The 17,262-nt window shown below is 34.9% G+C and overlaps 1 protein-coding gene across 4 annotated transcripts; it reads left to right on the top strand.

The window, feature by feature from the left end:
* The first annotated feature begins 8,651 nt into the window (after window positions 1–8,651).
* Window positions 8,652–12,224, top strand: LOC110100381 (serine/threonine/tyrosine-protein kinase HT1). 4 transcript variants are annotated; one of them, XM_028691555.1, is made up of 5 exons: window positions 8,652–8,958; window positions 9,151–9,218; window positions 9,298–10,368; window positions 10,948–11,403; window positions 11,819–12,224. In XM_028691555.1, exons 3-5 carry the CDS (start codon window positions 9,367–9,369, stop codon window positions 12,089–12,091), a joined length of 1,731 nt encoding a protein of 576 aa, XP_028547388.1. In that variant the 5' UTR covers window positions 8,652–8,958; window positions 9,151–9,218; window positions 9,298–9,366; the 3' UTR covers window positions 12,092–12,224. The 4 variants fall into 4 exon arrangements, with proteins under 4 accessions (XP_028547388.1, XP_020683512.1, XP_028547389.1 ...); XM_028691557.1 differs by having other exon boundaries at window positions 8,699–8,776; XM_020827853.2 differs by having other exon boundaries at window positions 8,653–8,958; window positions 9,151–10,368.
* The last annotated feature ends 5,038 nt before the right edge of the window (window positions 12,225–17,262 follow it).

The following is a 17,262-nucleotide window of genomic DNA, read 5'->3' as shown; positions in this document are numbered from 1 at the left end:
TACGACATTGTTCTTTTTTTTTTTTGTTACAAAAATTAATAAAAGGGCTAAATTACAAGTTCAAAAAAGGTTCATTCAATGTTCAATATCAAAGAACAAATTTAGAAAGCAATCACAACATACATAACACAACAAATTCATAAAACAGCTTTTTCTACGTTTAGGAGTAAAAAAACGCAGCATCACACTACGATGCTTTTTCGCTCTGCTAGGGTTTGGAGTTTGGCACCGTTTCTTCTTTCGCTGCGAGGTTCTCTAACCGTCTCAGGGAAGATTTCTTCTTCTTTATTTCACGTTTCTCGGTGTTTTTGTTAGTCATGGAGGGTAAAAGGCTTTTGGATGCTGAATTCTTATCTGGTTCGTCTTCTTCTCGGTCTTTCCGTGAGGCCTTAGCGGGCTCTCCTGTTTCGAACTCCTCTTTCCCTGATCTAAAGGTTTCATCTTTCCGGGGGCTTCCTTCACTTTGGATTTCGGATTAGGAAGTGCTTGCCCTTGCTTCCTCTTTTGAGTTTGCGCTTGTCGGTAAATTTCCTGCTCATCGTCCGTCGTTGGAAGCTATTAGAAAATTCTTTTTCAATCTCAAGCTTAATGGTGTTTTCTCTATCACTGTTCTTAACTCTAAGCATATTGTTATTAAGTTGGAAAATGACTTGGATTACTGTCTCCACATTTTTTCCCATCGCTCTTATTTCGTGAATAATTGTTTCATGAAGATTTTCAAATGGTCCCCTACATTTGACATTGATGTTGAATCCCCTTCTATCTCTATTTGGGTTTCCTTTCCTAACCTATGGCCGCACCTCTTTGCGCAGAGAATTTTATTTGGTCTTGGCTCCATGTTTGGTAAACCACTAAAAAATGATCAGGCTATCTCCTCTGGTTGGCGACCTTCGATAGCTCGAGTCTTGCTGGAATTAGATGTTACCAATGTGTATCCTGACAAAATCTGGTTAGGTTCTGAGAGATTAGGCTATATCCAAACGGTTATTATGGATCCCTTTCCTGCTTACTGCTCTCATTGTAAGTCTCTGGGTCACTCAAAACTTGATTGCCCTACCCTTTTAACCTCGTGTGGTTGTGTCGCCTGTTGTTGAGGTGGCTCCTGTTTATTTGGAATGTGATTTACCTACTGCTTTACCACCTGAAGTTCTTGCGATGTTGGGTTCAGATTGTGGCAATTTGGCTGTGAATAATGCTATTGATAGTTTAGGTGGTATTGTTTGTGCTCCTTTTCACCTTTGATTTCTCAGGAGGTCCTACTTTATTCAAAACAGGTGGTGAGCACTGTGCCTGTTTGTGCTTCCCCTATTTTGGTCGGTTTGGAAGCTGTGTAAATTGCTGTGGAAACGGAGGTGGTTGGAGATGCCAATGGTCTTGAGTTTGCTGCTATTTTATCCCTTGACGCTCAACCTTTTACTCCTTTTGGTATGAATTTGGCCTCCACTCGTGTATGTCATAATGTTGAGGGCCTCCCTCGTGAGGCTCCTTTGGTGTCTGTGAAGTCTGCCCCTTCTGTCTTGGTTGGTCATTCTTTAAATTCTGAGGAGTTGGATTGCCCGGTTAAGCATGCTGTCGTGGATAATTTGGGTGAGGAAGTGTGTAAGGTGGCTATTTCTGGTAAATGTAGCTCAACTCATAATGATCACTTAGTGAATAATGATTTTGTGGATGTCCCTGTTACTTTTATGGATCTTCAAGGATTAATGTATAATGTGAAGGATAATTCGGGCATTGATCTTCGAGTCCAGCTGGACTAGCTTCATGATTATAGTTCTGATTCGGATTCTGTGGAATCAATTGGAGATGGAGATCCTGGTAATTCTTTTAATTTGTTGGGCGACAAACCACTTGTCTCTGTTGCATCTCGTGGTAGGTCTCGTGGGAGGGGCAGACGTGGTCGCTAATTGTTGGGTGATGCGTTGGTTTTGTTTTACTTGCCATTATGTGTTGTTGTGGGTTGCTGAGCTTGTTGATTTCATACCGTTGGGTTACCTTTGTGCTCTGTTGGTTGCCTGTTCAAATAATTTTGATATGGACGATGAGGATGCAGCGATGCTGCAAGCGTCGTGGATGGCCAGGGTTGGTTGGCAACCTGGTTGGCCCTTCGATTTTGTGTTTACCAGTGGATGGCCCCGCCCTGGCAACCCGAAGCTGGTCTGAGTCCGAGTCTTTCGACCCTTAATCATACTGGTCTTTTCTATGTTTTGATGTTCTTCCTGTAAGCTTGTGATGTGGCCCTTTGTGGGGTCTTCTTTTGTAACCTTCCTTTATTAATGTATTTGATGTTTTTGTATATATAAAAAAAAAACAACAACAAATTCATAAAGCAATCACAACTCACAAACCTTAGTAAATTCAATATATTCAATCTAACATGGGTTGAATAATGATCAGTAGGGTTTGGATCAGTAGTCTTCGAACATGGTAGATGAAAAAGAGAGCTATCAACAAATATAACATAATAAATACAACTACAATGGAGTCATGTAATATCTATAATATATGAAAATAACATGCATTACATTTCTCAAAGTCAACTTTATTCTCATGATATATTTTGGGTGGTTTCTTAATTTTTTTTTTCTAAACTCCTAAAAAGTTCAACTCTTCTATAAACTTTAGAAGCTATGAGATACACCTCATTACAACAGTTAGACCTTCATGATCATAGTACTGTTTAAACTAGTTTGAACAAACTAGGAGTCATGTAACTTGTTGAATTTTTACATTTAAACTCTCTTAAAGGTGTCTAAGATTGATCTGCGTATGAAAAAGTTACATGTGTTCTAAAGTGGGTTCTAAGGGTCTGAATGCTTGTTTGTGAATTCTTGAATTTTTTACTAAAGTGCCCTGATGTTGTGTTTTATAGCGCCTCAGCGATGTAGTCTCAAGAATTTGTAAAATGAATTATAATATTGGAACCCCAACCGATCCATTCCGTTTAAGCAGCCACCTAATGAGAGAGTGTAATAACTCAAATATGTGAAATAAATTTATTTAAAAAATTATAAAATTTTTGAAGCAAAGTACTTTGGCGCTGATTTAATGAGCGCTTTGACGTTGGGCGATGAACATTACATATCCCTTCCTCATTGTACTGACTCCCACACTTGGTTGCTTGGGCAAGAATCGAAGAAATTGAAAGAGGGGAAGAAGAGAGAAGAGAGAGAAAAGTCTTTGGATCATATTTGTCAACCATTCATATTGCATATTTTATTCTATTTGTTATAAGTGATTGATCAATTACTTCTGTTTTTGATTATTTTGATTTCTATGAATTTTATCACTCCCAAATCTACAAATATTGCATTATCTCCTGATTTCTTAAGCTTTCATTGTGCAAGTTTGGATATGTTATAGATTTGAACATTCTTAATGATTTGATATGATTTTGTTGCATTTTAAATGAAATATTGAATGATATTAGCTACATGATATAATAATTCAATGTGATAACCTACTAATTGAGAGTTATAAGGAGTTGAAGATTGATTGGAGTTTTAAGGAGTCAGGACGATTTGATTCATGTGATTTAAGGGGAGTTATAAGGAGTACATTGACTGAGAGTTATAAGAGGCGACTGATTGAGTGTCATAAATGCAGGAGTAAGATACTCTTAAGATACGTACACTAATTAATAATATTTAACGTTATTAATCATGATACCAATATTAGTACTAGCATTAGTACTGTAGACTGTTACTGATACTGTGATTGATGATGTAATATATTAAGATGTGATGAACTATAAAAGGATACATTGATACATATAATCAGTACATAAATTTCTTTATATGATTTACAGCATATCGTTCTCTTTTATCTTGCATTGATTTCAGTTGTAAGATTTTAATTATTTGCTGGGCTATTTACGCATTACATGATTTTATATATTTTTAGGATAAGATAATGATCCTATGATATGAGGCTCTGGACAACATGTATAATTTTTCCATTTACTGTTCCAGACAAAATGAAATCATGTTCTTTATGTTATTTATTAATGAGCTTTAGTTAAATTGTTAAAATAAATGGCTGTAATTCTTTTAATATAGATTCTGGAGAGAGAGAGAGAGAGAGAGAGAGAGAGAGAGAGAGAGAGAGAGAGAGACTCCATTTTGGACTACTTCGGGTTATTTTCAGATGTAGGACTAGTAAGAAAAATTATTTAGGCCGAGGAGGTTACATTTCGTCTATCTTAGTTTTCAATAATTTAGAGTTTTTTTTATTGAATTTTTAATTTGGTTTTACAAAAATACAATTTTGTTGAATTCTAGTAACTTTCATCCGCATAACTTTTGACATGTTATTGATACAACCGTTCTAGTCATTTTGAGTATTTATTCTAGATTTTTTACTAGATAATTTTAAAATGTAGTAATTTTTATCAATTCAAAATTTATTTTGATATCTTAAAATAGTATTTTAGTTCAATTAAAGCTTTAGAATTCTGTTATACACAATTCATGGCTTATGTGGCAGAATTCTAAAACCTTAGTTTGTGCAGCTATAGAATACCACATCATCATCTATACTTGAAACGAAGGGTGAACTTATTGGTCTTGTATTAGCCTCATTTGCATAAGAAATTATAATTTAAATCTTCTTTGGAGTAGTGGTCACATATAGGGGAGCTTGATGTTTAGTGAATGATGAAATTTCTTCAAAGAAAAAAATCCATATTATCTTATGTTATTAGCTTAGCTGTAGAAATTAAAGGTGCTTCATCAATGAGAGGTTCACCACCACTAGCTTTAAATTAATTTTTTTTTATCAAACTCTGCTTCTGTACATATAAAATAAATGAGGTTATTAAGAAAAATATTTCTCTATATCTTCAATCATTTACTCTATTTTTTAGTGACTATCCAATCTTCTTTTCACTCTCCTTCATACAATATAAGAATAACAATGCTTAATTCATCTATAACAAATACTTTGTAGTGTACAACTTCACTATATATATATATAGCCATGATATCTCTTTTTCTAATGATGTGAATCTCTTATTTTTTTCCATTGACTTATCTTCTTCCTTCTTCCCCTAACAAGAAGCACCACAACCAGCCATTGGATCTATATAGGATTATTCAATGTATAATAAGTTTCATGCTCTCAAAATAAATTTAATATTTTATGTGATGTTACAAAATTTAAATTAAATTAAGTTGAATTAATAATTATCTTCCGTATCCCAAGAATGATAAAATATTACCCTCTTTTTGAAACATATCCAAGAAGAGCATTATAAAATCTCAAGGCCCTAGGGGTTAACATTAGTTAATACTATTAGGCCAATATGATGCATAACTTATACACCTATAAAGGACTTGCATATAGAATCAGATGAAACTGATAGTACACATGTTAATTTTCTTACCTTTATATAGGTGTCTTCTGACCATAAATATTATAATGGTATGTCCCAATGCAAAGTCATATTATGCAACTTAAACATGATCAATTCAATTATCTAAAGTAATTTAATAGTCCCATGTTTGACTTTATTTTGGAACTTTTTCATAGCCTATAAACTAACCTCAATATATTTCCTCCAGTTATGAATTTCTAACATAGAAGAAGATATAACTAAAGAAACTCTCAAAATTATAAATTTATTCATAATATATAGAGCCTTTTATATCTCTATATTTTTCATAATAATCAATAAAAAATTACATAACACCGAGGACTATGTAATTATCAAAGTACTTATACCCTATATCACTTAGGATATTAAACTCATCCTCATTTTACATATATATCCAATATAAATTAAAGTCTTAACTAGTCATATCATCATATACCCTCTAACATAGATGCCAAGATGAACTATTCTACACTCATCCACTAACATGTACGTCCTCTTATTGATGTTTGTCTAATTGCTAATGGTATTGGTGAACACTTTTTTTTTTAAAGAGAGGTTCGAGAGGACACTCAAATTTATACATTTAGATGAGATATACTGGAAATATATTATATTGGAGTTAGTAAATGATGAGACATAAAGAGAAAATATATAAAAATTTAATAGAGATTTAATTTTTTGATCCAAAGTCTTACATCCACTTTCAAAATAAGTAAGAGAAAATATGAGCAATGTTGTTAACAACACACAATTGAGACATTATTGAGCTCTTAGGAACTTTCATGATAACTTTGAGATGAGCAAAAGAAGAAATACAATAAAATGTTACATTTGAGATGAAAATATAGTATATAATAATTACATCATATGGGAGGTGACAAATAAGAAAATTTTGTGGCATCACTTGAGCCTTTTATAGAAAGTTAAAGATCAAGTGGAAGACTTTGATGAGCTTTAAAAGAGCTATCAATACAATTACTAACCTTGGTCATCTTATTGAAAGCTTGAGAAAAGGTAAAAATTAGAATCTTGGATAATGATGCAAAATGCATAACAAAATAATTGATAGCTTAATTAGATTTTTAGGATCAATAACCTTTAATTACTCCAATGATGGTGCATTAATTATTCTAAATGAAATGGCATGTATATTGTGATGATGATGGTGTTATAGATCCCGAATGGCAGCAATATATAGATAATTGGGCACCTTAATAAAGTAGTAATATGCTTGGTGTGTGTGTGCGTGCGAGTGCGCGCGCCACTGTATAAGAGAGTTTTTAATTTAGAATTGTGAACAAGACAAAATGTGACAACATGATGAAACATGTGAGCTATTAATGGTGTAACAATTTAATGCATAGTCAAAGATGAAAAATAATAGTTGGGAAATATTTCATGACACATCAAGTCCTTTAGGAGTGGTAGATAGATTGGTGAAGTTTGTTCTCCTTTATATGATAATTTTTACTTGGTAAGTGCTCTTGCACTTACCTTAAGAGTAGTACTCCAAAATAAATGTGTATGATCCTCAGATTATATGGTGCTTTAAAGTAATGAGATAACCTATGCATAGTTGTTTTCTCTAAGACTTGCATTATTGTTGGATCTCTAAAAGGGCTTCTTTATAAATCACTATATGATCATCTTTCAATATTATTAGTAGCATATTAGAATGTCAGTAATTTCCTTTACTTTTTTTTTTAATGGGAAATTCATACACATTGGTTCTATAATATTTACTCCATCAAACTTTTTATCTCAAAGTTGATGGTCACAATACTATTAAATTTACTTTAAAAGTGATTTATTATAATTATAATATAAAAATTCAAATATAGAAGTATTACTAAGTATGAGTATGATGAAGCTATAAATAAACACAAAAGAGTTCAAAACACAAAAAATAAGGCAAATTATTTATGTTATTTAGTTTCAATCAAATATATGTCCATCAGATCAGAGGATATCTCCACAAATTTTAATTTCAATATGTCAATATGGAAAGAAAGTTTATTTCTTTTATGAAAGTTCATTCCATCAACATCTTCAATTAAAAATAAAACAGTTAAGAAAAAAAAAAATCACCATTAAATTAATATTAGGAACCACTCTCTTTTTATATGATCATAACTTAATTTAATATATTTGTAAGTATGATAGAATGCCCTCCCATCTCTGGCCCTTCCATTAAAGCTAAGTATAAGGAAAGGAGTTCTTAATTCTTGACAATAAACATCTCTTCAATTTAATAAGACAACACTCAATTTTGCAATTCAATCATAAAAATTTTAGACCTTCCTTAAGTCTCCAAAGAATTATACAATAATATGTATTTTAATATTTATAAATAAGTAGTGGTTGCATTAAAGAAATTATGTTGGATTGAAATCATACAAAGTGTTGTATATATATAATGAGTAGTGAAGCTGTGACATCTTCCTATTAAGACTTCTTCGATAAGTTTTTCAAAATATTATTTGAATCTCTAGTTATATTATTGTTTTTAAGAATAAAATCATTATCTCTTTACTTTGTTTCATGTTATATTGTTCATGCCATGGGTAGCTCACTCTCTTGCTCCATTTCCTTATTTATTCCACCATTTATTTTTCCTTCTCTTGTAACTTTTTTTTTTTTAATGATGAAGGTAGAAGTGTAGGTTAGAGTTGGTGATGTTGGATGACAAAAAGGATAGTTAGGCATGATGTCACTTTTCTTCATAGAAATTTAAGTTACTTAGATACAAAACAATTTTATATATATATATATAGAGGATTGTATTATGAACCGTAATAAATGAAATTCCTATGTTATAACCCTGAATAGCCAACACTTTGCTTGCTTAATAAAAATATTTCAAAAATATGAAATTTTTTACATTGATATATTTGAGTAAAATAAACATGTTTTTATAAAATAGGATCAACATCCTTACATATTTTTTGTAATTAATTTAATTTATTATTATCTTAGATTAAGTACCAAAACATAAATAAAGCAGAAAGATTTTTTTTTGAGATATTTGAACTAATTAAAGTAAATTTACACACTCATTATATATATATATAAGATTTGAACTCAAAATTTCTTAAATAATAGTAAAAAAAATCCCCTAATCAATAGGTCAAAATTGTGCATAGAGAGAGAATTCGATCCAGGAATCCTTGGTTTCATGGCTAACCGCGTATTTTACGTGGAAACGGGCGTGAGGGAGGGAGGGGCCGGTGACCGTGCGACTTAGAGCATGGTATACGGTCACCGAAGAAGGAGACAAAACTAAAATAAAAATTGTATTTTTAGTAGCTAATCCACATAGAGGACTAAATCTGTACGGGTTTTAGGTTTCCATTCGGTCTCTGGTCTCGTGCGCCGGCGGTTGGTGTGTGCTCTGCGCTATATAAGGTAGAAGCCGCGCCTTCTTCCCTCCGTTCTTGCCTTAATCCTCGCAGCCTTTCTTCTTTCTATATGTAGCCATTAACGCAGCTGCGCTGCTCCTTTTCTGCACCCTTTTCAATTAATACCAAATATCGTCGGTTATATTCCTTGGACCAGTTTTATCTCCAGCTGTGGGAAACACGTGAAAGGTTGGCTTTTTCACCGTGATTCTATGTTTTTTCGTTTTTCTTAGTTTTTTTCCATGAAAAAGGAGTAGACTTGATGCGATATTACGTCAATGAGGACAATAATGATGATTCATTTATCACGGTTGATTGAAAAAGATATTTAGCACTTTTACCTTTTGATTTTAGCTTCCTGATTTGTTTTCTTCTTTCTAGGGTTTGCGCTTGGCATGTTAAGCTCTGCTATCCCGTTGAAGGATTGAATTCTTTGCGATTGCTCTCAGGTTGCTTCGTGATGATGTTGCAGAGATTTTTTTATGGGTGCTTTGTTCTTTGTTCTTTTAAATGATGGTTCTTCTATAGGAAGAGGTGCGGGGCCTGGAATTTCATCACTTGCTTTTGGCGTTTTAGTTTTTTAGTATTTTGGGGGCAATGGAGAACGAGAGCTGTTCATGGGTTACCAGGGCAAAGTTCTCTCAAAACACTTTCATCCGTTCTGGTTCTTCTAGATTGCTATCCTTTAGATTGGACTGCCAATCTGACAGAGACTTGGACCTGAAGAAAGAAAGTTCGAGCTCAGATTCAATGGCAAGGGACTCTGGTTTAGGCTTCTCAAATGCAGCTTTTATGGCTAGTAGCTTTGTACAATTGAGCAACACTAGCTCTGTTTCAGAAGGGAAGCCGTTGGCCACTTCTGGTAGAAAAACAGATGGAAAATCAGAGAGCAAGATGAAGGATTCAAGCCTTGTTTCTTCAGATTCGATTTCTTCTAAATCCTCTCTGCAACATGGCAGTAGCGAGTCTTCCTTGACCTTGATGAAGGAGTCCAATTTACAACCTGTTGGGTTCTCTTTCCATCCCAATCTACGCGCCACAGTAGATACATTGAAACTGTTTTCTTATGCAGTTTGGTTTGATTCCAGTAGGAAAAAATTGGCTCAAATGAAACGAAAATCCAAACCAAAGCGAAGATCTATTTCTCCACAGCCAACCACCATTTCTTCTGATCTCTTTAAAGAGGCAAAATCTCATTCAAAGAGGTTCTCAACACCACCCCGTAGTAGAAATAAACAAGTCAATAATGAGTTGAGCACTCTCCAACAAATTTCCTTTGTGAAAGGCATTACCAAGTTAAGGGCAAAGAAAGAGAGACCCTGGGCAAGGTATTTTGATAATGGTGTAGTTAGAGTGACAGCAGTGGAGACCACAGAGAAGTGGATTGTAAATCTTTCTGAGTTGTATTTTGGGGCTAGATTTGCCTGTGGAGCTTATAGTAGACTTTACCATGGCATGTATAAGAATCAACCAGTTGCTGTAAAACTTATTAGATTGCCCGATGAAGATGACAGTGGAGTCATGGTGGCACGCTTAGAAAAGCAGTTCACCAGAGAGGCAACTTTTCTATCTCATCTTTGTCACCGCAATGTGATCAAGGTATTTTGGGATTCATATTTCTTTCAGCTATTTCATGTTGTTTACTTTGGTCTTGAATTGCTATAGAGATATTGCAGATTGGAAGCATAATTTGGAGGATAAACAAAAATGATTTCAATCCTCTATTCCTTCATCCTTCTCCCTTAGAATTCTGTTACGGGTTCATTGATTGAACTTGAGGTTTTATGAATATTTTGTCATTTAGGTTTCGTTTGGGATGACTTTCTTACTGCTTCTTAAAATAGCTTTCTAGTATAAAAATTTTAATAAGAAGTAAGAAAGCCGTCCCAAACAAAACCTTAATTTCATGAATATTTTGTGAATGACTAGTTTTTTTTATCGCTGTAGATCTACCAGCTTAGTTTCCTTGCCATAATTCTGAATTTACTAGTATTGTCAAAAGAAGAAAAAAGATTAATTTAACCTTGAGGGGACATGTCCATTAAGATGAACAACTGTAAACCATTTCTTCTAACACTTAACTATGATTCTTGTTTCTCTCTAATGATTAATACTGCTATGAATTAAAGTCAAAGACAAAACATTTAGATTTTTCTCTTATTTTCTCTTTAATTGCAGCTTGCTGGGTTTTGCAAAAAATCTCCCGTCCTTTTCATCATCACTGAATATCTTTCTGGAGGATCTTTGTGGGCATTGTTGCGCAAACTTGATCGCTCGCCACTTCCTTTGGATAATCTGATTTCGATTGCGCTAGATGTTGCCCGGGGCATGGAGTACATTCATTCACAAGGAGTTATTCATCGTGACTTGAAGTCAGGGAATATTTTGTTTGATAAGAACTTGTGTGTAAAAATTGCTGATTTTGGAGTGGCATGTGAAGAAGCATATTGTGATGTTCTTGGAGATGAAGCTGGCACTTACCGCTGGATGGCTCCTGAAATGATTAAACACAAGCCTTATGGGCGCAAAGTCGATGTTTACAGCTTTGGGCTTCTGTTATGGGAGATGATTACAGGTGCCATTCCATATGAAGAAATGACACCAGTTCAGGCAGCTTTTGCAGTTGTTAATAAGGTATACTATCCACTTGCCATGCAGGTAATTCTATTATATATTCTTAGGTTTCGGTTAAGGTGACTTTTTTACTGCTTCTTAAAGTAGATTTCTCTAGTACAAAAATTTTTTTGCTAGAAAGATGCTTTAAGAAGCAGTAAAAAAGCCACCCCAAACGAAACCTTAGTCCTGTGCTTCCTTTTCACTTTGTGCTTGTCTGCTTGGGCATGCTTTTGTTGAACATAATCTACCACTCTTGGGATATGTTTTTTTGCGACATTTAGGCCAATTTAGGCAAGCTCAGACACATCATATACGCAAGACTCGAACCCAAGATCTCTTGGTCGATAATAAAAGCTCTCAACCAATAGATCAAACTGAGCTGTGTAATCCTGACATATATTATTATGCTAATTTAAAGACTTGCTCTTTGCAGAACTTACGGCCCGTTATTCCGGCCGACTGTCCGGTAGCCCTGAGGATGTTGACCGAGCAATGTTGGTCAACACTACCAGAGAAGAGACCAGAGTTTTGGCAGATTGTTAAGGTCCTAGAACAGTTTGAATCTGATCTAGTTCATGGTGGAACACTCGAGCAAATTCAATTTTTAAGTCGCCAAGATCACAAAAAAGGACATTTAGTTTGGGTTGAAAAGCTGAGACCTTCAAAAGTTGATAGCTTTAGCCCTCCAAATGCCAAAAAATTGTAAACTTCATTCTTGTCCATCGTTTTGAATAGTTTTGATGGCTTCTAAACTGTAATTGTATGTATCTGCATCTACTGAACAAAATGTTGCTCGGTTTCAAGAAGCATTTAGTTGGCATCGCATTGATTTTTTTTTATTAATCTGTTTCCTAAGCAGCTTTCACTTTCAGTCATTCTATAGCATTACTGTTGCAGTTAGGAATGGTGCTGCTGTTAATATGAATAACTATAAATTAAGCGTTTGATTTTGATGGAAAAAATTTCTCAATCAATCTTTGAGCTATGAATCCTTCTACAAAATTGTAGAAAAGTTGATAAAAGTGTAGCACCAATCGATAAACTAAACATAAGTGTGACAATAATTGTAAGATAAAGATTTCGTTTGGGACGATTTTTTTCATGCTTCTTAAAGCAGTTTTCTAGTAAAAAAATTAAAATTTTTAACTAGAAAGCCGCTTTAAGAAGCAGTAAGAAAGCCGTCCCAAACGAAACCTAAATTATAAAAAAAACATATCAGTGTTGATGTTTGCTGCTGCATCCTTTAGTTAAAGTTGGTGGAATTGGTGAGAAGGATCATTTCCTGGTTTGTTAGAAGTTGGAGACTGTGTCTCAAGGAGCTCATCTAAGTTCCAGATTGGTGTTAATGGACTATGAGGGCTCTGGTTAGGTCAGAGTTTTTGCTTGCTGGAATTTGTTTAAATTTAGAGTAACGAGGACTCTAATCTTAGCAGGAGATTGTTGAGATTAGCTTTGGAAATACTTAGTAGTAATTTGTTAAAGTGGTATTTTGATGGAGAAAGTTATCCCACTCCATAGTGTCATGCAAGGCCCAAAGTTTGATATAAGCTTAGTATTCAAAATTGCTTGAGGGGCCGTTTGGTTGTATTACATAATGGTGTAAAGTATTCTTAATGTAGGGGTTCTAAAAATTTTAGTTTTTGATTGGATGAAAAAGAGATGCAAAGTAAAGTAAATGTAGCGCAAAATATTCTAGTTCATTTTTTAGGTAAATCAAACACTCACGGTTTTGAGGGAGAATGATTTACACTGCAAGCAAGCTCACTTAACCTCCACCAGCCACCTCTACTAGCCTTCGGCCACAACCACTTGCCATCAGCCACCGCCACCAGCTGTCTACCACTATCACCACCGTTGGCCACGATTGCCGGCCACCTCCACCAGCCTTCAACCACCATCGTCGGCCATTGCCACTCACTGGCAGCCACCACCGCCTCCACCACGTAGCTTGCCACTAACCACAACTGTCACCGTAACCGGCCACCACCACTGCCAGCCTTTGGCCACCATCGCCAGCCATCACCACTTGCCGTTGGCCACCAACACTGCCACCCCATCGTCAACTGTCAGCCACCACTACCGCCGGCCACCACCACCCTCGCCGCCACCACTCACAGCTAGCTATCGCCGCCATGCACTGCCGGTCACCACGCTCTACCACCACCCCCTAATTGTCATCATATTTAAATTTTATACTACATTCATTTTACTTCAAACCAAATAAAATAAAATCATTCACCTAAATTTATTTTACACTCATCCAAACAACTCAAAAGTATTCATTTTACACTATTATTTTTACAATGCATTCATTTTACACTTCATTCCTTTGTAAGTAAAGAAAGAGTGTTTTTTGAAAAAAATAATAAATTTATTAGATTCTATTATTTGATTTGATATAGTTTAAAATTTTTATAAAATTTTCAATGTATAAATATTTGTCAAATACCAAAAAAATAAATTTTTAAAATTTATATGAGCAAGCATGAATTTTAATGCAAAATGTTAGATATAAAGCGCATAGATCTTAGAAAAAAAATTGAAATTAATTATGGGATTATCCAAACTTTCTTTTAAGCACATAGATCTTGTTTGATAAATTCAATGAAACAAAGATTACTCAATAATGCTAATACCACCAAGAAAAATGTCTACTAGCACCAACAAAACGTATGCTCACTATCAACACTGATGTTGATGTACGCTTATTGCCGACAAAATTGATGCCCACGAATAACATCAAAGACCATTGTTGACAACTATATCAATAGACGTTATAAATAAGCCAATCATCATACCAACACCCAACATCACCAACAATATTGGCATACACTGTTGTCAACAACTTTGATGCCCATTGTGATGAACAACATTGATGCGTGCTATCATTAATAATGTTGATGTATGCCATAAATAACAATGTTGGTATTCACAAAGTCATTAATAATGCCAATGTCTGACATTGCCAATAATGTCAAATTTTGTCATTGCTAACAATGTTAATGTCTATCATTGATATAAATGTTGATGTCCATTGTTGCTGGTGAGGATGATGATCGAATTAATAATAACACTGACATATGACATTGCCAATAATATTGATGCATTTCGTTCGCATTAATATTGATGACGATCATTAAAACTAACATTGATTCATGTCATCTCCATCAATATCAATACTTTTCATCACCAACAAGTTTGACTTCAACTGTTGTTGACAACCTTGACACCCTCAGTCATCATCAAGGTTGAAACTTATCAGCCAAACCAATGCCAATATTAGCCATCATCATGATGTCATCAAAGTTTACACACATCATCAATGCCAAGGCCAATGCTGGCCTTTGTGGTATCCCATTCTAGAAGTAGAAAATTTGAGCACACCATTAATCATCAATTAATGGAAATTCTAATGCCTCAAGGCTCTTTTTACTTCCACCAAAAAGTAATATTTACTATTCATATATATTGTTGCGTCCTGGAGTATTTGCGGCGGTAGAGAAATATAAAGTTTAACGTCTTAGCGTTGTACGAAAATCTGGTATGCACACAGATAAAGGGAGAGGGTGCATTTATGAGAGACACAAAGATTTTTATGGTGAAAACCCCTGAATAGGGGAAAAACCATGGGGTTTTTCCTAGTATAAATGAATCCACTAGTATAGTAGTTGATTGCAAAGGAGGTCCTTCCTCAGGGGAAGGCCTTAGCTTGATGTACATCTTATATAGTACATTACATGGTGAGAATACATAGCATCATTGCTGATGTGTTTGTTTGATTTGAAAGACTGTAGTCGGCGGGCGACGGAGGTCAGAAGGCTGTAGTCGGCGGGCGACATAAGTCGGAAGATTGTAATCGGCTGGCGACATAAGTCAGAAGGACCATAGTCGGCGAGCGACGGAGGTCGGAAGAACTGTAGTCGGTGGGCAACATAAGTTTGAAGGACCGTAGTCGGCGAGCGACGAAGGTCGGAAGAGCCGTTATTTGACGAAAGAGGTCAGAAAGATGACGTCTAGTAGAAGACCATAAATGGATAGAAATTCAACATTAGGTAGGTGTCTAGTGAAAGTCCAACAATTGGCAGAAGTCTATCATCAGGTAGAAATTTGGAGACGAGCGGAGGTCCGACATCGGGTAGAAGTCTGACTCCAGTTGGAGGCCGAGGAGAATTCTGACTTTAGATGGTATTCAAGCAGAACTCGAGCGTCACTTGGAGGTCGGATGGAATTCCGGCGTAACTTGGAGGTCGGGCGGAATTCCGGCGGCACTTGGACAGAATTCTGGCGGCACTTGGACAGAATTCTGGCGGCGGAGGTCGAGGAGGAGTTCCTCCCTCCTATTCTTATTCTCTTACTTTTTGCTTCGGCCCCCTCACAAGAGAAATGAGGGGTCTATTTATAGATTTATGGAGTGGCATGACCTGTAAATAGGTGAGAGATTAGGGGCGAATCGGGAGTGGTTTGAATGGACGGCCGATATTCAATCCCTTGATCATGGACCGTTCATCAGACATTTGAAGGTCTTAATGATGTCATAATTCGGCGATCCTAGGTTTGTTGGATTCGTCTCGTTGAGCCGCTCGATATGACTATAAACACATTATGTTTGTAAACTGTTTGGTAACTCAAATTGTGGTTCGAACCTTCCAACAACGCTTCGGGTCCTTGATTTGGACTCATTTGGGCTTGGATTGAGTCGAATTTGGTGTCGTTGGGTTCGTATTTCTAAGACGCTCAGTTTGACTATAAGTTTGCTAAAATCAGGGTTCAGGTGATCCCATATTTAATTTTTGAAGTTTCCAACTTGATTTTGCCTCGAGATTTGTGCCCGATCAAGATAATTTTTCGATGACATATCATATACTATATTATATCAATCTCTTCACTAGTTATGAGAAAGTACATCCTTTTTAAGATAAAATCAACACTAGTGGAAGCATTTCAATTAGGACATGCTCTATGATTTTTTTCTTCTTAGATTCTTTACATAAAAATTTCATATCTCCTATGTGTGTACCAAATTTTTATTAATTGCTGAGATGATAAACTCTTTGCATCTTTTTGAGTTTTCTTATATAGAATAATTTGGAATCATGTGGAAAGCAACTCAACATGGGATGCAACCCTAGTTTTAGCCTCAAAAGGACACTAAATTAACATTTCATACATGACTGTAGTTAGGCAATTAGGGAACTTCATTCCTCTATGATTCACTAATTTACTAATTATATAACAAGAAAGTCTAAATTGGGGAGCAACTTTGCCTAAAACCTCAAAAGGATATATATTTTAGCGTCTCAAGCATGGTTATAACCGGACAATTTTGTAATGAAGTTGATGAGATATTTGTCTATGGAGAAGGGCTATATCAGAAAAAAAAAACTCCATATATCAATCCCTTATGATGGATATGGGCAAATAAGCTAGTCCATTAAACTTAAATTCAGATAGGATCTTGGAATATATGTTCTCTTACAAGAAAAGTAATGTAATTATATATATTATGATTCATAGGAAGATTAATACTCTATGCATTCAGGAAACTAAATGAGTTGGAGATAAAACTAAGGAGATTGATAGTCTATGATTTAAACTATGATATTCGGGTAGGAGTTATACTAGGAATGGAGTAGGTGTGATCATAAATAAGAGTTTGAAGGATAATATTATAAAAATTAATAATATTAGAGGTAGAATTATAGTTTTAAATATTATTATTAATGCTAAGATTATTAATATTATAAGTATCTATGCTCCTCAAGTAGGTTTGGAAATGTGTTCAAAATTAAAATTTTGGAATGACTTAGAAAAATTAATACAAAATATATCTCTTGAAGAAAGAGTTTTATTTGAGGAGATTTAAATGGACATATTGGT

The sequence above is a fragment of the Dendrobium catenatum genome, unplaced genomic scaffold (assembly GCF_001605985.2).
Source record: "Dendrobium catenatum unplaced genomic scaffold, ASM160598v2 original_scaffold_12804, whole genome shotgun sequence".
Classification (NCBI taxonomy): domain Eukaryota; kingdom Viridiplantae; phylum Streptophyta; class Magnoliopsida; order Asparagales; family Orchidaceae; genus Dendrobium; species Dendrobium catenatum.
Note: the sequence above shows the minus strand (reverse complement) of the source record. Positions and strands in the feature narration are given on the sequence as shown.